This window comes from Polyodon spathula, chromosome 2 (assembly GCF_017654505.1).
Source record: "Polyodon spathula isolate WHYD16114869_AA chromosome 2, ASM1765450v1, whole genome shotgun sequence".
Taxonomy (NCBI): Eukaryota; Metazoa; Chordata; class Actinopteri; order Acipenseriformes; family Polyodontidae; genus Polyodon; species Polyodon spathula.
This window is the reverse complement of record NC_054535.1, coordinates 4,812,145-4,834,621: the sequence shown is the minus strand read 5'-3', so window position 1 is coordinate 4,834,621 and position 22,477 is coordinate 4,812,145. Positions and strand designations below refer to the sequence as shown.

At 36.3% G+C, this 22,477-nt stretch overlaps 1 protein-coding gene across 1 annotated transcript in view; it reads left to right on the top strand.

Annotated features, from left to right (window-relative positions):
• The window catches only part of arap2 (ArfGAP with RhoGAP domain, ankyrin repeat and PH domain 2), a 141,261-nt gene that overhangs the window by 103,981 nt on the left and 14,803 nt on the right, over positions 1 to 22,477 (top strand). Inside the window, exons 22-31 of the mRNA XM_041274532.1 lie at positions 1,189 to 1,294; positions 2,217 to 2,364; positions 3,746 to 3,814; positions 5,021 to 5,095; positions 6,300 to 6,417; positions 7,237 to 7,365; positions 11,762 to 11,898; positions 12,985 to 13,067; positions 14,562 to 14,597; positions 17,545 to 17,608. Of these exons, the coding sequence (XP_041130466.1) occupies positions 1,189 to 1,294; positions 2,217 to 2,364; positions 3,746 to 3,814; positions 5,021 to 5,095; positions 6,300 to 6,417; positions 7,237 to 7,365; positions 11,762 to 11,898; positions 12,985 to 13,067; positions 14,562 to 14,597; positions 17,545 to 17,608 (965 nt within the window). The remainder of the gene's footprint in view (positions 1 to 1,188; positions 1,295 to 2,216; positions 2,365 to 3,745; positions 3,815 to 5,020; positions 5,096 to 6,299; positions 6,418 to 7,236; positions 7,366 to 11,761; positions 11,899 to 12,984; positions 13,068 to 14,561; positions 14,598 to 17,544; positions 17,609 to 22,477) is intronic.

The following is a 22,477-nucleotide window of genomic DNA, read 5'->3' as shown; positions in this document are numbered from 1 at the left end:
TGTCTTTTGTTTTTATTTTGACATGAATTTACAACAAACTTCTAAGATAGTATCAAAGGAATTGCACTATAAATTAAATGTGCACTGCATTAAAAGGTTGTTAATAACAACTTTGTAAGATTTTAAAATACAGAAACGTTCTGAATTTACTTACCTTATAGTGGCTATCCAGGTATACAACATATGCAACAGGATCATTTGTCTTCCTAGCTTTTTTCTATCTCTGAGAATGGGTAAATGTAATTGTTTGTTAAATGTTTCCCTTAATATTCCCTCTCAGCAAAAGATGTATTTGTTAATGTGCTGTGCAGAAGTTGTGCCAATAGACTGTCTCTACCTCTAATACCATTGAAGTTTATTTTTTGAACTATGCTCTTTTAATATGTGTTTTATGCGTTGCCCTTTCTCACTGTCATGCCACCATTAGTATCTGTATCTTCACTGTAATATGTTAAGTTGAAAAAAGGCTGTAACCACTATAATGATTATAAGACAAGTACCATTCTTGGAATTAAATCCTACGCAGCGAGTTTGGCCAGCTGCTGAGATTTCTCTGGTTATATCAACTACATTCTAATTTATATTCATAAATGTACAGTATAAAAAGATGAACTTGTTTTTAGATTATTCAGAGTGAAATTGCTAATATACTTTTGGCAACCATGGGGAAACACTGATGCAGCTCTGTGCCGTTTCACTTGGAATTTGACACATTTTGACCCATGGCACAATGTTAATCAAACCAAACTGGCACCGGCCTACCCCCTCCAAGTGTTCCACGATTGGAGCACACATTTCCGAAATCTAGAAAAAGTATAATGCGATGACAAAATCTAGAAAAGGTTTAATACAATGATGGTGTGATGATTCTTTAAATAATCTGTAAAGTTAGTTAGAAACCATGATGTGTGCTGCTTAGTGGGAAATTACTAAGAAAATAGATTAAGCCTACACTTTCTTAAAACAAATAAACAAAAAGTTAAATAATTAAATTGACAGTAACGGTGGCAGTCCTGTTACATTTCCTTCAGTATAAATATGAAATATAATTAGTTTGGGGGTCTTTGTCTCTATAAAGGCAACTCGGCAATCAAAAAAACAAGGCCTATATCATTTTATGGTCTTCTTTTTTCTACTGTGATTTATTTCTTTGTTTTTTAAAACTAATTTTCAGTCTTTTTGTTATAGATGTAGAAAACAAGAAAGGCAGAATTGAAAAGTACACAACCTTTATCAGAACCTTGCCTCGAGTCAACAGGGCAACTCTATCAGCTTTGATAGGTCACCTGTACAGGTAAAATGTATAACAAACACTGCTGTAAACAATTCCATTCTGTATTGCATGTAATTCCAGGATTACGAACTCATTCAATGCTTAGTTTTAGTTGTATTGTTGTCAATACACATTTTAAAATCTTAAGCTGCAGGGACAGACCCAGTTAACGAGACTGTTGTGTCTGTTATTTTTCCTAAGCTGCACAGTGTGTCATTTTGATTTGAGTTATTTACTGCTTCACAGGCCTGCAGTGTTGAAAGTATTAAAGGATAGTATACTATCCCATACAACACTATCTACAGATAAATAATTGCAAGAGGCTGAAACGGTCTTCACAAGTGTGAACATTTCTTGGAAAACTGTTACTGTACATATTTGTTTGCAGCAAAGCAGAAATTAAAGAGGTTTACTGCCTCATTAAAAACATTCCTGTGGTTCTTATAGTAATACTGTGTTGTGTGTTTTTTGTGCATGGCTTATTTTTACAGTGAGAAATTTAAATGACTAGATTTAATGTGGCTGGGGCTAATTTGGGTCATTTGACAAATAAGTAAAATTGAGGTTCCAAAAAGGGGAAAACTAACGAATTGTTTTCAGTGTAACTGCTAAAATTAATTTATTGACATTATTGTGTACCCTTCCTACTAAATATTGTTGCTGACTGACTAATTCATGTGTATGTGTGTACACACACATAATATATATATATTATATAATTCATAACGATATGGGCGATACATATATATATATATATTATACTACCACATATAATATATATTATATATATATATTATATATGTGTGTGTGTGTGTGTGTGTGTGTGTGTGTGTGTGTGTATATATATATATATATATATATATATATATATATATTATATTCTCACAGTGTGATACAAGGGTTTGATATTAATTTAAATGTTTCCTTTTATTTCTTTATCCAGGGTGCAGAAATGTTCAAATATGAATCAAATGTGTACACACAAATTAGCTCTGGTATTTTCATCCTGTTTATTCCAAACTGAAGGACAGACTAGCCAAGAAGTCACTGTCATTGAAGACCTTATAAACAATTATGCAGAATTGTTTGATGTGAGTAAACATTTGAGATTACTTATGTTTTATTGTCCGTATTCAATTACTTTTGTTGCATGGCACATCATGCAAATTTTAAAACGCACATTATTTTGACTTTTGACACTTTTTTTATAGTCATAAATATGTACAAGCAGTGATAAAACTGAAATGTTCTTCCAAAGGCAAAAGTATTCCTGAATTGATCTGCATGGTTGAACAAAGCTATAATTGTTTGCCTTAGGCAATAAACATATTTTGTTTCTTCTAAGTGCAGTTAATTATAAGCAAAGGACTTTTCTAGAATTTATTTTTAAGCCAATTTGTATTTTTTGCTTCTAATGTTACAGGTCTGTAGACTTGTGTCATACCCTATATTGCAATAAATTGCCTGTGGTGGTTGTATTATCACTTTGCTACCAAATGGCCAAGTTGCAGAAACTTTCGTTGTTACAATGTGTGCATAGTTTTACTGTGTGCCCAGCACACTACCCTGTAATGTACATTTACAAAGGAGACGTGCTTCATTTAACAGTTTAGAGTTCCTCTTTCCTAGGTTGACTTATGTTAGCACAGTCTTGGTAAGCACTTTCTAATGCAGATCACAAACTAGTATTGGTTGAGCTGCTCTGCAAGGGTTATTCTTTTCTCTAAGAAACCATATTTCTTACATGTGTAAACATAGCCTTGTTGCTTGGCTTGCAGTATAGATACACATGACGTGGCTTACTGTGTATAGCTTATAGAGAGTGCTGCATCTTAGCAGACACAGAAGTCATCAGAAACATATTTAGGCCTTTTACATTATCATAGCACTAAGGTCATATCATATATTGCCTTGGTCCATGTTAGGCAGGTTTACGTATGTAGTCCCATATTTATCTAATATATAGTGAATATATATAGTGAAGGTGGGGCAATGCAGCTCACAAGTCTGTTTCAAAGCTCTTCAAAATGTCTGCTGTAGTGCACTGGGGTTTGAAGACAGTCACTGCTTGATAATAAATAAACAAACAAATAAATAAATAATAAATAAAAAACATTACAAGTGCTCTGGCTTTTCTGTTATGTACCACATCATGGATCATTATTGCTGTGTTACTTGTTTGGCAATGTGAGCAAATATCCTTGCACTATCCATGCACTAAAGCAGACATTTTAAAACATCTTTGAAACAGAGTTTAAAGTTATATGTGTAAAAAGTTGTCAGGATGTTATCAATGAAAAAAAAATACAGCTAAGTTATTTAAACAGTTGTAGCAACACGTGTAACGCTATATTTTTCAGAACCCCGCTACTTACTCTTACAAGTATTTTTGGTCAGTTCGAATCCAGAACTAAGTTCAGGGTATTTCAATATGCATATGCTGTTTTTTTTTTTTTTTTTTGTACCACACAGGTTAATGAATATCAAGTTAAGCAGATGGAAATAGAGAACAGTTTTATAACCAAATTGAAAGATACTTTGGTAAGTGACAAGTATCGCTGCTTGTATAAGTATTAAGACATTACCGCGAGGGAACTTACATTCTCTTGTAAATACAATGGCATTACTAGTTAAACCGCTAATATTTTATTGAGAGGCTCATTTCATATTTTCATATATAATGGAAACTTCTCTGGTCAAATTTAACTTTACCATTCTCTTTGACTTGTGAATTGCTTCATAAAATGAAACCTATTGAATAATGTTATGTTAACATGTTGAATTACTTGCTTTTATGTAGTTTCCATAGATTAATGAAAAACTGACAAAAATGGAAAAATGGAAATCTAACATGAAATACTGTACTACTGTTATGGCTTCTGGTAGACTTTTATGGTTTAATTTGTAGTTTCTTTGATTACTTGATGTTAAATAAAATATCTAAATTATGTTCATGTAGTTGTTGTTTATATGTGTGTGTGTGTGTGTGTGTGTGTGTGTGTGTGTTTTTCAATCCTAAAATTGTAGGTGATGCAAAACTTTTGGGCATAGCTGTTTATTAATTCACACTGTCAGATTTGTATTGACTGGTGCTCAGTGATTGTGTAGACAAGTGCAAACGACAGACTATGTTGTTTTGTGTTGTGTTATTAACAAGATTAGCGTGAAGTTATTTAATACCTAACAACTTAAAATGTGTTAAAGGGAATTACTCTTGAGTATGTACACAATCCACTTTGGTAATACAAAATGTGCATGGACCCTTATTAAGAGAGAAGGCTACTTGGGCCAACAGCCTAGGTGCGTTCAAAGCCACAACATTCTAGTGCAACACATCCAGAATCCTGTAGGGTTGAGAGCTGGACCTGTTACTAAAGAACAGGAAAGGGGGGATGCTGGCTGAAAATGCAGCGGCACATAACTGGTTGCTATGCCAACCCAGTAAAACCCACAGCAACATTAACAAAATCTATGAGGACCAGTTTGTTTGGCTGCCAAGAAAATAGCTGTGGATACTTCTGAGAAACATAACGAATATACAAAGTGACCAGAAATCGCTGCAAACAGCAGCCATGCTGTGGGTTATCAATGGGCAATTTTTAGATAACCTGTTTGTGACACTCAAGCAAACATTAAATGTATTGAAAGAAAAACAAGTGCTTTAAAAGTAGGGGAAATACTTCATGTACAATGATAATGTATCTCATGAAACCAGATGCAAATCATTAAAATCAACTTTGTTTGTAGTATTCACAGGCAGGAGACATCATCATTGAGGTTTACCTTGAGAGAAAGGATACTGAGCACTGTCTTAATATCAAAGTAAGTATCTGAATACAATAGTCATAAACAGAGCCTAAAACAGGAGCAGTGGATTTGTTTTTGTGGGTTCATAATTTCAACATGATGGGGAGATTCTCAAGCGTTTTACTTCAAATTATACTCAAACTAAAAACTGACTGAAAATCAAGGCTCCTACTAACTGAAACTATAATATTTCTTGCTATGATCTTTACCAAAATAGTGTAATCTCATCTTTTCAAAAGAGGCAAGCAGAGTGGAATTTACAGAAAGCATTGCGTCAATCCCTTGCTGGTTTGGCTGGGTAAAGATTATGATTTCAGTGGAGATTATACGGAAATCCTTCACACTACTGTGGTAGATAGAGATTAATTTTTTGAAAACTCTTGGATTAGTTATAGTTTGGTGTTTGTCACTTCTGTTTCTCTCATTTTGACCTCAAGGAGAACATAACTTATAGGCACAGCTTTGTAGTATATGCTTGATACAAATAATTTATTTGACAGTATTTTAAACTATTATCTGTTCTATCTACCATTTCTTTTTCTTTTCTTTGTAATTTGAAGAATAAATCTGTATGTCAATCTCAAAACTGAATGTGTATGTAATCCCTATATTAAAAAGCAGAAATACATTTTAGATTTTTGCTAACCAGATCCTCCCTCGAATCTTGTCATATTTTCAAATGGTAGATTATTTTATTTCTGTTTTGAAAAGGTTTCTACCTTCATATGAGTTGTCTCTTATTAGTTTTGTAAAATGAACATTAGTCTATTCAACATACAAGTGGGATGACTGACTCTGGCCCTTAGTGAAACATGAATTGCACCAAAGTAGTGGTATTTTCAGTGAATCATGAATATTTTGTTACACCAGTAGATGGTGTACCGTGCTTGGGACATTAGTTAACAAAACATACATATTTTCTATTAACTAAAGGACACATTTATTGCAATCACATGTAGGCTTGGCAGTGGGGTCTATTCATTTGATGTATACTGTGGCTAATCCAAACACAGATGTCCTTGAAATAACTAAACATGACCCTTGCTGGAGTTTCACATGTTTCTGCTGTGGTGGTATGTAGATCCACCTGTTTTAGATCAATTTGGATACACTATTATAGAATAAAATGCATTGTAGTTGTACGCATTTTAGCATTTCTAAACCAGAAAAGTATTTATTTAATTTTTTTCTGATGCTTAAAGTGTGCCATGATTTGCAGGTTTCTCCAACCATGAAAGCAGAAGAGTTGGCTGACTGTGTGCTGGAGATGAAGAAAATCGTTCCTGACCAGAATGATGTGTGGACCACATTTGAAGCTATTGAGAATGGGGAGCTCGGTTAGAGCGTTTTAATGCTATACAATGCAACCAGTTTACTTGAATTTCCATTCAGAATGTGTTATTGCTTTTATTGGTATACACATAGGTTGCAACAAAGTTAACATTAGCATTTTTTTACTTTATTTAATAAAACTGTACACTGAAGAAATGTGGTGTTTTAGAAACTCGCTCACATTGTTCACACTGTGCTATTGAAGAAATATTTTTTGCAACCAATGTACCAATTGGAATCATTCTGAATTCTAATTCTGCTGAGCTATAACACTTGCTTTATAAACCACAAGTTTACCTTTTTCTACATTACTTTATATACAGACAAATAGCTTTAAAGTGTACATTATTCCTAAATGACAACAATGCACTTTATTCATTAGGGTTATATTGAAAACAAATGATAATTCATGTGGGTGTTTATTGAAATAAGATGGTTTGGTGCGTAATGGTCTATTTTGCATATGAGTATATTTTATAATTGGGTGCACATTTTGTAAATGATAATTGCAAATCTGAAGCGCATAAGCAAAATTTGAAAGGGAAATGATTATTTATAGATGGGTCATTTTCTTGTGGATTTTTGAATAAGCTGTAATTCAAGGCAGTGGAAACCATAGCACTGTAATTTAGACGATTATAAATGCTTCTGTTAAGTGGATGCCTTTAAATACCTACTTTTCCTAGTTGCATTGTACAGTAATTACATTTCTTCTTTCTTTGTGTTCTTAATGCATCTACTGCTTTTCTTTTGAATGGCCCATCTGATTTTCAGTTCATGCCCGCTGTCTAATGGATCTTTGTTCTTATTCCTGATTTACGTAGAACGTCCATTACACTACAAAACGAAGGTCCTGGAGCAAGTCCTTGAGTGGAGCTCTCTCGAAGAACCTGGCTCTGCATTTTTAATTATCAAAAACTTTAAGGTGGCCAATGTAGATCCACCGCTCCAAGGTATATTTTTCATTGTTAGTTGTAATAAAGATTAAACCATTTGATTTAATTTATTTATTTTGGGATAGGATTGACATCTTACCTTACTGTATTTACTATGCAATGTGCTGTTCTTGAACCAGTATGCATTAAAGTTGGTAGCTACAGGGCTTGTATGACCCATGGTGGTGGTCTTAGGATATTATTGCCCATTTTTGTGGAGATTGAATTTATCATAATACACAGTTTGAACATGAAAGACTTGTTTCACAGATTGGTCTGGAAGCAGTAGTTTCATCAATGAAAACTGTATTATGTATTATTTTGTATTGTTATTCTTTTGATCAGTGTTTCTCAACCATTTTCTTAACGACACCCCCTTAGGATCAGCTCAACTTAATCATTGCCCCGTTGCCACAGAAAATAAAAAAAGTTGAGAATTATTGCCGATTAACAATGCCGTTTAATTAACATCAATTATAAATTTAATTCCACTAGTTCAGAGAATTACCGAGAAATAATTCACGATTCCTAAAACAAAAATAATTAAACCCATCACTGGTGTAATCAACATGTAGCTACATACATAAAATGCTTTTGCCATGCTATGACTAGCAATAGAGATATGTGAACCGGTTCCTTTGAAATTGGGTACCCAGTTCCTGCTTTGGAACCGACAAACTGTATACAAATATCAGGGATCCAGTTCCAGTGAGTACAATTATGTTTTTAGTAAACCTGATTATTAAAACATTAATTTCTGTCAAAAATACATTTGATAATATAATTGACATGTTCACACATAGAAAAAAAGGGGGGTCTTTTTAGTCTCTCACCACGAGAGCAAGTCTACCCACCGCTCCCACCTCCACCACGAGAGCGAGTCTACCCGCCGCTCCCGCCTCCACCACGAGAGCGAGTCTACCCGCCGCTCCCGCCTCCACCACGAGAGCGAGTCTACCCGCCGATCCCGCCTCCACCACGAGAGCGAGTCTACCCGCCGCTCCCGCCTCCACCACGAGAGCGAGTCTACCCGCCGATCCCGCCTCCACCACGAGAGCGAGTCTACCCGCCGCTCCCGCCTCCACCACGAGAGCGAGTCTACCCGCCGATCCCGCCTCCACCACGAGAGCGAGTCTACCCGCCGCTCCCGCCTCCACCACGAGAGCGAGTCTACCCGCCGATCCCGCCTCCACCACGAGAGCGAGTCTACCCGCCGATCCCGCCTCCACCACGAGAGCGAGTCTACCCGCCGATCCCGCCTCCACCACGAGAGCGAGTCTACCCGCCGATCCCGCCTCCACCACGAGAGCGAGTCTACCCGCCGCTCCCGCCTCCACCACGAGAGCGAGTCTACCCGCTGCTCCCGCCTCCACCACCAGAGGAGCTGAAGCTACCTCCCAAGGGTCAGCTCCTGCCGTCGCATCCCATGGAACTGCTCCTGCCCTGTCCCGCAACGCCTAGGGCTGCCGAGCCTGCAGTGCCCAGGGAGGTTACATATTCAGCAGTGAAGTGTTCATAGCTAGTGTAAATAATTTGCCATACCATAATTTTTCTAGTGTTTATGACTCGTTTAGAAAGATGGCCTTGCTTTTAATTTCTAGATCTTCAGATATATTAAATAGTAACCCCCTTTTGTTAGTAAGGTATGCTTCAGTTTCACGTCTCAAAGTTTCCCACGGCTTGTAAGTACTGCTAATGTAGGCATACAGGGTGATTGATGTTTCTGTTGTTAGGTATGCTGTTTCCTTTAGCTCTGTCTTGTTTTCCAAATCCAGCTCAGAACCCACCCACTCAAACAGTATTAGCCCATTCATTATCTCCATTCCACATTAAATATAGGAATAAAAAAGAAAGTCATGTAAATAAATGAAGTGTGATTTTACTGTCAATGCGTTACCTGCAAAACTGTGACAGTTTATTCATTGCACGCCTTCTGGAAAGGGTAAATGCTAAGTGGCAATTTGTTGCTGTGTTGTTGCTTTATGCATCCTAGAACAGGCTCAGATACACTATATGAAATGTCAGCACATTTTAAAGGGAAGTGTGTAGTTCACATCTAATTTTAAGGGGTGGGATTCTGGATTGTTCTCTAATCCAGTACTTTTTAATTCAGAGTGAGAAAAAAAAAAGTTACGTTCCTTTAAGACCATAATATAGGAAATAACATAATGCCTCAGCATGCATACTAATTCTGCACATTCGATATTTGCAATGTTTAATTACCACTAGCATATCTGGCTGAGCACGGTGGAATTGTGTAATGAGGCACACTAGGTTCTGAGAGATTTTCACTGAAATATATTTAACAAGCTCACTGTTTCAGGGGGATGAAATTACCAATGTACAGCCAAGTGCACCAGAAGTGGTCATTTTCACATTGCTTTTATTACAGAAATTCCATCTTTCTCACAGTCCCAAAGGTAAAATATTCTGGAGATTTTATTAAAAATACTAAATATCCATGCTTGCAGAATTGCAATAATACATTATTATTAACAATATATTTCATGGGGTTATAATTGTTAACTATGCAAATTCAGAGGGAATTAAGTATTACTTTAAATTATATTGAAATACAGCTAGCACATGAGCAAGAGAAAAAACACTGTACAGTGTGTGTTGCAAATTAGTATTTAAATTTTAACAATAGCATAATGGTTTTAAGCTACATAAATAGCACTTATGTGAGAAGTGCTCAAGATTCTGCAGATTGTGGTGTTAAATAAGGCAGTGCTTTTCATTGAAAAGATCAGATATTTCCTGTTTTGTGTCAATGAAGTTTTTTCTGTTTATTACATGAGAGTAGCTGTTATCTATTTAATGATAATATTGGACTATGTTTTTGCCAAGATAAAAGGAGATACTGGTGATGGGGACCAACCAAGATGTAGCTTTGCTGTAATGTATGAGCTGTCGCTGCTTTTCCTCCACCAGGCAACGTGGATTTCCTATTGGCCTGGTGTTGATGGTTGAAGTGTAATGCTGGCTCCAGGGATCAGCCTATTTGTAGCCTCCCTGCTGCACTGGCACACACAATGGCAGCAATGCTGGTCCCAGGTTTAATTACCTTAGCCATCCATTCCTTTTCATTGATGTTCACTTCCTTCATCACATGCCTTAGCCACCCCTTCCTTTTCTTTCATGTTAACCTCATCAGTCACCTATGTTTTGAGGTCACCAATCAGCTGCTTCCCCCCTCAACCAGAGCTTTTGGCTTCTTCTCTCTGCCTGCTCAGATAGAGCCTTCACTATATGCTGCAATTCCTGTCCACTGAATCAAAAAGTTGTCAAGAAGCTATGTCATAGAGGTTATGACGAATCCCCAGCAGCCTGCCTCTACTGGATGAACCCGGATGCTCTGCCTCACATTTCCACCACCGCGGTTAACTCAGCATACCAGGGTTTCTTCCTCTTGTATGCCTCATCCACTAAATTCTCCCATGACATTGTTGGTTCCACCAGGAGAGTGCTGAGACTGACCACAGGACAATGTCCTTCTCCTCTCTAGTAGCCTCCAATTGTTCCAAGCAGATCTTAGTTGTAATAACGTTTCCTGTTGGTTGCACTGAATGGAGGAATGTTGTACCAGCTACTGCTGATATTGGTAGCACTGTTGATCTTCGTATTATTATGCTGTTTTTTCCAGTCACCTTACATCCTTCTTCAGCCCTCCTCCATTGGTTCCTCAGTTACATCCAAGCACTATGTTCAGCTGTTATCTAGACCTTCCTGGAATGGTAGTTTATTTGTTGTTTTCTACCTTCTACTCCAAACCTCTCACACCACACTCTTTGATGGTATCCCTGGACTTATTCAGCTTTAAGTTTTGATAAATGCGAGGCCGTTGCCCCTTCTCCCTCTACCATCTCTTTATCCATTGATAAATCTTCAGACCCCACACTGTTGTCCCCTTGGTCCAGCCACAGGTACAAACCTGGAGACCTGGAGTGCCACATTTTGTCCCAGAGCTGTCACTGCAGATCTGGAGCTGCACAATTGGGCTTATTTTGTAAAGTAAGGAAATGTATGTAATAAACAGGTGTCTTTTAGGCAATTTCTGCTGTATTTGGTCATTCATCAATCATAACATTAAAAAAGCCCTAACCATACCACCCCTTACTGCAACTTCTATAAGATATCAGATTATTAGACTACATAAGATTTAAGGTACATTTGCGTTCACTTGATATGTTCTTTATTCCCTGTGTGTTTCATGTTTATATATATTATATATATCTATATATATATATATATATATATATATATATAATATCTATATCATAAGTGGAAGTTTTTTTTTTTTTTTTTTTTTTTTTTTTAAGTGAACAGATGTCCTAGTTTTGGTTAGATAAAAAGACATTCAGCATATTAATAACTTATAGCATGTGACTAATGCATCTTTTCTTTTGATCAGGAAACACCAAGAGGATTGTTAAAGGTGGATACATGAAATTCAAGGAAGGACCATCTAAGCTATTGTCTGGAAATAAATTCCAGGATCGTTATTTTATTTTACGAGATGAAAAGCTGTTGCAGTACAGAGATATAAAAGTGAGTGAAAAAAGCGTTTCCTTTTAAAATGCTTGCATTGAGGCTGAGTGCATTCTCCCACCTTTTTTAAATATATATTTTAGTCAATCAATTTTGAATTTCAACATTTTATTAAAAAAAATATATTCAAAAATGTTTGTGGACCCTTGAGTTTCTTTTGAAGTTTTACCTTATTATTTTCGATTTGATTGTTTTGAATTATAGATGTATTGCATTATAAATTCAATTTCTGCACTAACTGCATTGACAAGCAAGTTACCCCTTCATTGAAGCCCAGAGACCACACTTGTTACTACTTGTATTACTTGTATATCAATAAGCAAATTAAAATAATCAGTTCTCTCACTTTGCTTAATGAGAGGTTCAGGTATGTTTTTTGTAGTGGTGCAGTTCAGTCCTGGGATATATGTTGCAGAATCTAATTGTGGGCATAGCAATGTAGGTTATTTTGATAGTTGTTATTTTGTCAATTATGACCTACTAATGCTAGTAGGTGCTCTGTTTCAAATAATGCATACAGTATGTTTTCATTTAATTTCATCCCCAGGGCAGTTTTAATTTTTGTACTAGATCAGGGCTTTTTTTTAAGCTGTGTGTGAAGATTATAGGTCATGTGAAAACAGTTTATCTGCAAGAATACATATCTCTTTGAATATGGGCTGGAATTTGTTAATCAGGTGATAAAGCTGAAGCTTGGCACAGTTGTTGGCATCAATTTCAGAATAACGCAATATGGAAAATGCACGGTAAACCATAGTGAATGCAAGTATGATAAAACAGCAGGGAAAAAAACCCAACTACAAAAGAGGATAAGAACGTATAAAACGTTCTAACTGTATATTATTTATATTTAATTCCTGACAATAAAGTATCAATTTACAAATCTGAAGAGTAAGCATAAGATACGTTTTCAATACATTCTTTTAAAAAAAAACATTTAATGGGAGAGCACATGTGCAATTTACAGTAGTCAGTATTCTGGTCAGTTAAAGTTTCCAAATGCATTTAATCAATTACACTGACAATGCAACTTTTCTATTTTAATTTCAAGGTATGACTCGATATATTCCTTTTAATATTTTTCAGAGCACCAGACCTGAAAAGGAGATCTCTGTGAAGTCCTTCAAATTTTACCTGGGCCTTAAGAAAAGACTGAAGCCTCCAACATGGTAACTAATGTTAAGTTGTAAAGTCACCATACAGTAAACAAACACAAAGATGCTGATGTTTCACAGTCAGCTAGGTCGGCGGAAGCACTGTTGGACACAAGTAAAATCGGACATAAATCAACTCGGATTACTGTGAAATCGGAGGTAATACTGATAAGACCATTGATTTCACTAGCCTTTACTTTACAATGACAGCTAACAAATAAAAAGTGAAACAACTGTATATGTTGTGTTGCACTGTGTAATTAAAAACTGCTAATAATAATAATAATAATAATATTAATAATAATTGTTGTATAAAATAAAGCCCTTTGCTTGCTTGTTTTTATTATTATTTCAGCATTTTTTAATTATGCAGAGCATCACAATACATGTACAGCTGTTTCCCTCTTGCGGTCTGACTGTATAAAGTACAGTTACGTCACGCTTCTCTTTCGTCTGAGAGTTCTTGGGCAGATCTAGTTTTAAGCCGTGTTGACTGGTATCAAATGCGGATGATGACACCTGCAGTTGCTATGGGACAGATCTTGTGTTAATTTCCCTTGCTGTGCATACAGTAACACTAATACATGTTTTGAATACACACGCATCTTGAGTAGTTAATGGTTGTCTTGCCATATATCTCTCTCTCTCTCTCTCTCTCTCTCTCTCTCTCTCTATATATATATATATAGAGAGAGAGAGAGAGAGAGAGAGAGAGAGAGAGAGAGAGAGAGAGAGAGAGAGAGAGACACACATGCTGATAGAATATATTGGTTGATCCTCAGGGGTCTAGAGATTTCAAGATAAGTTTTTCAATCTCTGAAAAAATGATCCCTTGTGTGTTATTATCTAGTGAACTATGTTAACCTCAGTCTGTTCACAGGGTGTTCATTACAACGTCGAAAGTACTGACTGCAGTGTAAAACTGTGCAATCTATTTTAACCTCTGTTTGTTCACGGGATGTTTTTCTACAACATAGAGAGTACTGACTACAGTGTAGTCAGCAATGTTATTTGCAAGAATTACATTATTTTCTAGACATTAAAAATGTGTTTTGATAAAATATGGTAGAGGTTTCCAGGTATATAAACTAATTTCAGTTTATATACAACAGTGTGGACCTATGGTCAGAGAACAAGTTTTATTCCTTACAGATGAAGATGAATATTAAAACCCCACAAATTCCTTTTTTATATCTGCTGTATTATTCCAAACTGGTTATTTTAAGCACAGTAAATCTTGGAATATAACGCACATCATTTTATTGCTTTAGGAGAATTTTGTCATGAACAGATTGAACATTAGACATGCAAGGTGCACAGTATACTCTGCTTTGTGGTATTGTAAAGTTTTGCCTGGGTAGTGTACACAAGATGTACATGCTGTTATACAAGAGATGTAAGTCTAAGGCAGCTGAGGGTGATTGTTTCTTTTTAAAAATGACGGGAGAGACTTCGGGAGCCCCTGGTGACCCCCGTATTAAAATCCTTTTTTCCTACTCTTTTATGCAGCTGGGGATTTACTATATACACAGACAAGCAGCAGTGGTAAGTTCATACTACAGAGGTCACTGTTAAACATATCACTTGAAATATTTATCAATAAAAATAGGATCTAGCTGTTAGTGGGCATAAGAAGATAAGGAATAGTAAGACATAACTGAAGAATTATAAACATCACGCACACCTCTTTGTATGTTAAGTGTTTTTTTTCTAACACATTTTCTTTTAAGGTTTGAGTAAATTTAGGCCAACAAATACTTGATAACTAAGTATGATCATTTGTGATATAATAATGTCAAGGTAAAAGAGGGAGGGTGCAGTTTGATCCCAGAACTCTGCCTGGTAGACTGTGTCCACTCAGTAAATGTAGTTCCCTCGATCTGTCTTCATAGTTTATAGCCCTTTTAGCCCTGTGATTATGTCCTTTTTGCAGTATGTCACCAGAATTGAACACAGCTGTCACAACCTCACCATAACATCTTTTCATTTGTACTTAACTTTTTTTTTTGCCTATATAACAAAGTATTATGTTTTACTTTCATCGTTTCCCACACTGCACTTGATGACAGCCTTGAGTCAACAACATTGCATTACACTGAGCCCTTTTCTTGTACACTAATGCAGTCTAAATCCGTGTCGGAAACATATAATAATAATAATAATAATAATAATAAATAATAATAATAATAATAATAATAATAATAAACTTTATTGATATAGAGCCTTTCATGCTAAAAGCAGCTCAAAGCTCTTTAAAAAAAATTCATTTAAAATACATAGAAAATAAACATGTATACTAAAGGAGAGAATTTAATAAATAATTATTAGTACAAAAATAATTTTAAAAAAACCTATGTAATACAGACTAAAAGAAAATATTCATTAGATCCATTAGAGGCAGCAGAAACAAAACACATTAAAAGTACATTAAATTAAAAACTGCTGTGTTGTAAAAATGTGTCAAGTCTTGTTTTAAAAATTGCTGTTGAGGGTGCATCTCCGACAGAGATGGGCAGTGAGTTCCACAGTCTAGGAGCATTAAAACAAAAAGCAGCCTCTCCTTTCCTTTTGCGCTTTACCCTCGGAACAGAAAGTAAGTCTCTGTCAGCTGACCTCAATGTACGCACAGGTTGATATGGAGTTAACATCTCAATTAAATAGTGTGGTGCCTGGCCATTAAGTGCTTTAAATATTAGTAATAGAATTTTTAAATCCATCCTGTAATGAACTGGAAGCCAGTGCAGTGACGCTAACACAGGAGTAATATGTGCCCTTTCCTTTGTTTCAGTTAGAACCCTAGCAGCTGCATTCTGCACAAGCTGCAGATGTGACAGAGCATGATTTTTAAGACCAGAAAATAGCATTGCAGTAATCCAATCTAGATTAAATTAAAGGCACGAATTACTTTCTCAGCATTAGACAAGAAAGAAATGATGTTTCTCAGGTGACAAAAAGACACTTTTTCAGTAATTTGTTTAATATGAGATTTAAAGCTTTGCTTAGAATCAAATATATCCTCCAAAGTTTCTCACCTTGGATTTCACATTTGCAGTCAGGTTTCCCAAATCTGTTTTTGTCAACTCTATCAGTTTCTGAGAACCTGTTAACATCTGTCGTATCTCATTTAAATTGCAGAAAATTGAAAGACATACAACTTTTAATATCAGCAAGACACTGTAGTGGCATTAGTATCACCCGGTTTAATAAAGGTGTGAGTGTCATCAGTATAATAGTGTAGGTTCACCCCGTGTTCACAAATAATCTCTCCTTGTGGTAACATACAAAAGGAAAACAACACAAGCTTGAGTATTGAGCCCTATGGTACAACCAGTCCTGACACAGACTCCCCCAAAGAATCAAAGTACCGTCTGTCGATCAGATATTATCTAAACCAGTTCAGAACAGTCCCAGAGAGACCCACCCCTTCTTTAAGATGGTTAATTAAAATTGCACCATCCACAGTATCGAATGCAGAACTCGGGTCTAAAATGACTAAAATAGATATAGTATTTGAATGTGCAGACAAGATCATTTGCAACCCTAACCAGAGCAGTCTTTGTGCTATGATTTGAACGAAACCCTGACTGAAACTTCTCCAAAATAGTATTACTATCGAGGAAACTATTAATTTGTTTAAATACCAACTTTTCAAGAACCTTTGTTAAAAAAGGCAGGTTTGAAATAAGCCTTTAATTAATCATATTTGAACTAGCCAAGTTAGATTTTTTTTTTTTAAGTAGGGATTGCAAAAGGGCAGTTTTAAAAGCAGCTGGAAGTATCCCTGTTGACAGAGAAGTATTAATTCTAGTTAGAGCATCATTGCACAAGTCGCTGAACACGTCCTTCAGAAATCTAGCTGGTACTGGGTCCAAAGAGGAAGCAGCAGATTTAATCTGCATAACTATTGGATTGAGCTCTTGTACATGGATCAAAGAAAACGAGTCCATCGCTGATTCATCCAGTCTAACTGGCATGTTTGAATCAGAGTCATGCTGTGAAATTTGATCCCTAATATTCACTATTTTTGTTTGAAAATAGTTCAAAAAATTCTTCACAGTAATTGAGGCCTCAGTGTCAATTACAAGGGGGGATGAGGGATTAACTACCCTATCGATTGTTGAGAAAGGGACCCTAGAGTCATTATTATTTACCTCAATAAGATCAGAAAAATAAGTGTATCTTGCTGACATGAAAGCTTCGTTGTACTTCAATAAAAGTTGTTTCAAAACATCTTAATGGATTTGTAATTTTGTAGCTCTCCATTTACATTTCTTTACTGATAGGTCTGTAGTGGTCCTGTTCTGCCTGTCTGCTTTCTTTTCCCAAAAATGCTTGAAAGTGCAGTCATGCTATGATGTTACTTTGAGATATGATCCATTAAAAAATCAATAAACCCTAATTAATACATTTAGGCAGCTATTGTTAGTGTGGTCCATTAGAGCTAAAATCTTTCAGTATCTACATTGTATGACTTTTTTTTCTGCCTGATTAGGTATTTGTGTTGTGATGGACAAGACACGCAGATGGAGTGGATGCTGGGAATCTTCAGAGTACAGGTATGATATAGATACGTTATATTATTTACCTTACTCATGCATTAAAAGTGTTCTTCGCTTTTGAATTTGATGAGCGGCTTGATTCCAGGGATTATCTTATGTAATGTGTTTGTTTTGTTTTACGGAGTCGTGAAATACTCCTGAAGTCATTGAATTGTTTAAAAGACATACTGCATGCAACTTCCTTTTCTCCCAGTCAACAGGTATTCTGTTACAGCAGAACTTTAGAGTCTAGAATTCCACAAGGTCAAAATGAATTTCTGTTACAGCAGCACTTTATAGACTAGAATTTCACAAGGTCAAAATGAGTTCTCCAATCCCTGCAGGGATAGTCTGCAGAATTTATTTGTTCATGTTTGATATTACCTTAAATCATCACAACTCCTACTAGGAAGGTCAAAGTAAATCAATATTGTAAGGTGTTTATTAGCTATAAAGAAACACATTTGGAAAAGATGTGATGTACAAAGCTATTTATGCTGTATTTCCAGAGCGTTTAGTCTAGTTTTTATTTTTTTAAATGTTGTGATAGAATAAAAGGGAAAGATAGTATAAAAGGGTATGTGAGAATGAGCAGAGTGCTGTGTCCAGGTCCTGTGAAAAATGTTAGTCAGGATTTAACGGTATTCCTAGAGGTCGTGGGAGAACTCGAAATGTCTGTGTACAACTCAAGTGTAAACAATTGTGGTATAAGTGGTCATTAATTATCTAATTATGAGCCCTATAAAAGGAAGCTCTTTTGTCTTGGTCTAGCTGAAGGAGAGTAGGAATTTGAGAGCAGAATCGTGTGTGAACCTTGGAAGCCAATTTTTCAAGTGTTTATATCCAGTGAGTTGTATCATCTACCTGTTTAAAGCCACCTGAAGTGAGAAATCACATCTACAGTCCGTGCAGGGTGAGCCGGGGTGTGTTTGTGTCCCATACAGGACAACATTATATTGTTACTATGGGTAACCATTTTCATGTGCTTTTGTTAGAGAAATGGGATAGCCGTTCCAGCCTCGGTTAGGGAAACTCTTTGTTTAGTTAGCTCTCCTTGATGAAGTTAGGCTTTTGTTTTTTTTGTTTGCAGTTTATTTGTTTTGCTTGGTTTGGTTTTTCTATGCATCATAAATAAAACGCATCATTGTTTTGGAAAACAACCTGAAGTCACCCAAGTACTTCATTATTTCCACGCCTGTTCTTCTCCCACTCGCTGTCGCTTCTACTCGCTGACGCTGGGAAGACTGCCTCGTTTAACTGCGTTGTTCTGCTTTGCTGTTGGCTCCTCCCCTCGCCCGTGTCTCAGAACAGCGCTGAATTTGAATCAGCTGCTCCGAGTTTCAGCTTGTTTGTTATCAGAAAAACACACGCGGCTGTTTGACTTTGAGCTGCTGCTGTGTTTCCCCAATGTCCTCTGTTTTCTGATTAAAGCAATTCAAGATGCAATTTCTCCTTTCTGCTTCTAAACTGCTCTGTACTTTTCCACGCCTGTACTTCTCCCACTCGCTGTCGCTTCCACTCGCTGTCGCTGGGAAACAAATCCACATGTACATGGATTAGGGAGTGGTTAACATGTAGAAAACACTGATTAGAGGAAAAACCTCAGAATGGAGTGTGGTAACCAGCGGTGTACCACAGGGATCAGTATTAGGTCCTCTGCTATTCCTAATCTACATTAATGATTTAGATTCTGGTATAGTAAGCAAACTTGTTAAATTTGCAGACGACACAAAAGTAGGAGGAGTGGCAAACACTGTTGCAGCAGCAGAGGTCATTCAAAATGATCTAGACAAGATTCAGAACTGGGCAGACACATGGCAAATGACATTTAATAGAGAAAAGTGTAAGGTACTGCACGCAGGAAATAAAAATGTACATTATAAATATCATATGGGAGATACTGAAATTGGAGAAGGAATCTATGAAAAAGACCTAGGAGTTTTTGTTGACTCAGAAATGTCTTCATCTAGACCAATGTGGGGAAGCTATAAAAAAGGCTAACAAGATGCTCGGATACATTGTGAAAAGTGTTGAATTTAAATCAAGGGAAGTAATGTTAAAACTGTACAATGCACTAGTAAGACCTCATCTTGAATATTGTGTGCTGTTCTAGTCACCTCGCTATAAAAAAGATATTGCTGCTCTAGAAAGAGTGCAAAGAAGAGCGACCAGAATTATTCCGGGCTTAAAAGGCATGTCATATGCAGAGAGGCTAAAAGAATTGAATCTGTTCAGTCTTGAACAAAGAAGGCTACGTGGTGACCTAATTCAAGCATTCAAAATTCTAAAAGGTATTGACAGTGTCGACCTATGGGACTTTTTCAGCCTGAAAAAAGAAACAAGGACCAGGGGTCACAAATGGAGATTAGACAAAGGGGCATTCAGAACAGAAAATAGGAGGCACTTTTTTACACAGAGAATTGTGAGGGTCTGGAATCAACTCCCCAGTAATGTTGTTGAAGCTGACACCCTGGGATCCTTCAAGAAGCTGCTTGATGAGATTTTGGGATCAATAACTACTAACAACCAAACGAGCAAGATGGGCCGAATGGCCTCCTCTCGTTTGTAAACTTTCTTATGTTCTTATTATGGAAGTCCTGCACAAGGTCAAAAGGTCAGAGGTTGTTTTTTATACTTAAAAGAAATAGGAGTTAATTAAAGGTTGGAATAAATACTTTGAATATATGATTGCTGGTACCCATCTTGGCAGTCACCGCTGTAATGTATTTTTGTTCTGCATTAATAATAGTTACAGCACTTCGTAGACAAAGTTCTCATTAAAACTTCACAACCTCCCCTAAAACTTTCACTAACAATCTCCCAGAATACAATGTCTTCAGTTACTAGGAAAGCTGTACACTAGAAAACCCAACCATCTCTGGTTAGCGCTGTTGTATTTGTGGCCAATAAGAAAATAAGAATAAGAAAAATGTGATGCTACACAGGTAGTGTAAACACTTCAGTCCAGCTAGAATTAGAGGGTAAGTCCATCCCAGACCCAAAACCTGGAGCGCTGGTTACAGTTCATGTGTAAAATAGGTAAATGTGTAAATTAACCAGCCCACTGGTCAGTCTATTAAATAATCTGTAAATGTGTAGATTTACCAGCTCAGTGATCAATGTATAAAATAACCTATTATGTGTAGATTTAGCAGCTCACCAGTCAATCTATAAAATAATCTGTATATATGTAGATTTACCATCTCAGTGATCAATGTGTAAAATAACTAAGGAGATGGTATTAAACAATGTCTTTTACTTACAACCATGATCACTGTCTGGTAACAATTCACAATATAAAATAAAGATTTGGTGGTAAAATGACGGAACACACTGTATGATTCTCACTGAAATGCAAAACCTGTGTGCCCTTAGGTTAGGCTTTTTTTTCTAAATGTATTCAACTTAATACTAAATCACACCTAATAGAGACTTGAGTGTTGCTGAAGAGATGTCATTATTACCATACCTCATGTTTGCCCTGTGGTCAATTCTGATTTAAAATAAAACCAGTAAAGCAAAGGACAAGGGGGATAAAATGGTTAGAAATAAAACCAGAAATCTGTCTCTGATCATGACTGTGTAGAGGACAGAACACTAACACATACATACAATATTGCAAGAAAGGATGCAGTGAAGTTTAGAAAGATGAATCAAATAATAATAAAAAAATATGTAACAGATCTTACAGATTTATATTCATTTGTTTTTTGCCATTGGGCTCCCTGACATTCTTTCCGAATTCACCTACAATGCTCCTGCATTAACTATTGTAGCATTAATTACCATCTCCTTAGTTAAAGTTATTGTTAAATTTTCACAAGCATCATCCTTGACACTGTAGCAATACAACTGACTTTTAAGAAACTCACGTTAAACAAGATGGCTGCCTGACACATTTTTGAAAAAAAAAAAAAACTTTCAAAGTGTTCTTCTGAGGAACAGTTGAAGTTGCTGATTTTAAACTTGGCACATTGAGAACTAAACACACTTAAACGGGTACTGACACTGGGGCTTGGGAGCCGTAAAATTGCCTGCCAGTTCTAGTTATAATAATAATAATAATAATAATAATTTGCTGACACACATACCTGTTAATCTATAGATTGACCAATTTCACACATGAACCGTGTCATACTTACAAAAACTTATCATACACACACACACACACACACACCATACATACAGTGCCATGAAAAAGTATTTGCCCCCTGTCTGATTTTATGCATTTTTGCACATTGAATTTCGTCAGATCTTTTTGTGGGTTGTAGTAATATATAGACGGAGTCTGACAGAAAAAATGACACCAAAGTTTGGTGCTTCTTTCATTTGTTGTGCAATGTAATGCAACATGCAATCTTCAAGTGTGAAAAAGTTATTGCCCCCCTAGTTAACTCAACCCAATTAAAGGGATAGTTAGGGTCAGCTGTTTGAATACTTTGGTTAACAATCAGGCCTGATTTGGGTCAACCCTTCCAAGATAAATCTGACTAACTTTGGCCCTTACCATCAGAGTGAAGTTGTCAAATTGGATCTTCAGTTCAGTGTGCAGTTTAAAGGATGGTTCACATTCGGCTATTGTGGGTTGTAGTAATATATAGACGGAGTCTGACAGAAAAAAATGACACCAAAGTTTGGTGCTTCTTTCATTTGTTTGATGTACATGCAACATGCAATCTTCAGGTTTGTTTGGTCTGGAAAGAAAAGTTTTTGATGCCTATCTTTAGGTCTGGAAAGGGTATTCCCCCCCTAGTTAACTCAACCCAATTAAAGGGATAGTTAGGGTCAGCTGTTTGAATACTTTGGTTAACAATCAGGCCTGATTTGGGTCAACCCTTCCAAGATAAATCTGACTAACTTTGGCCCTTACATCATCAGAGTGAAGTT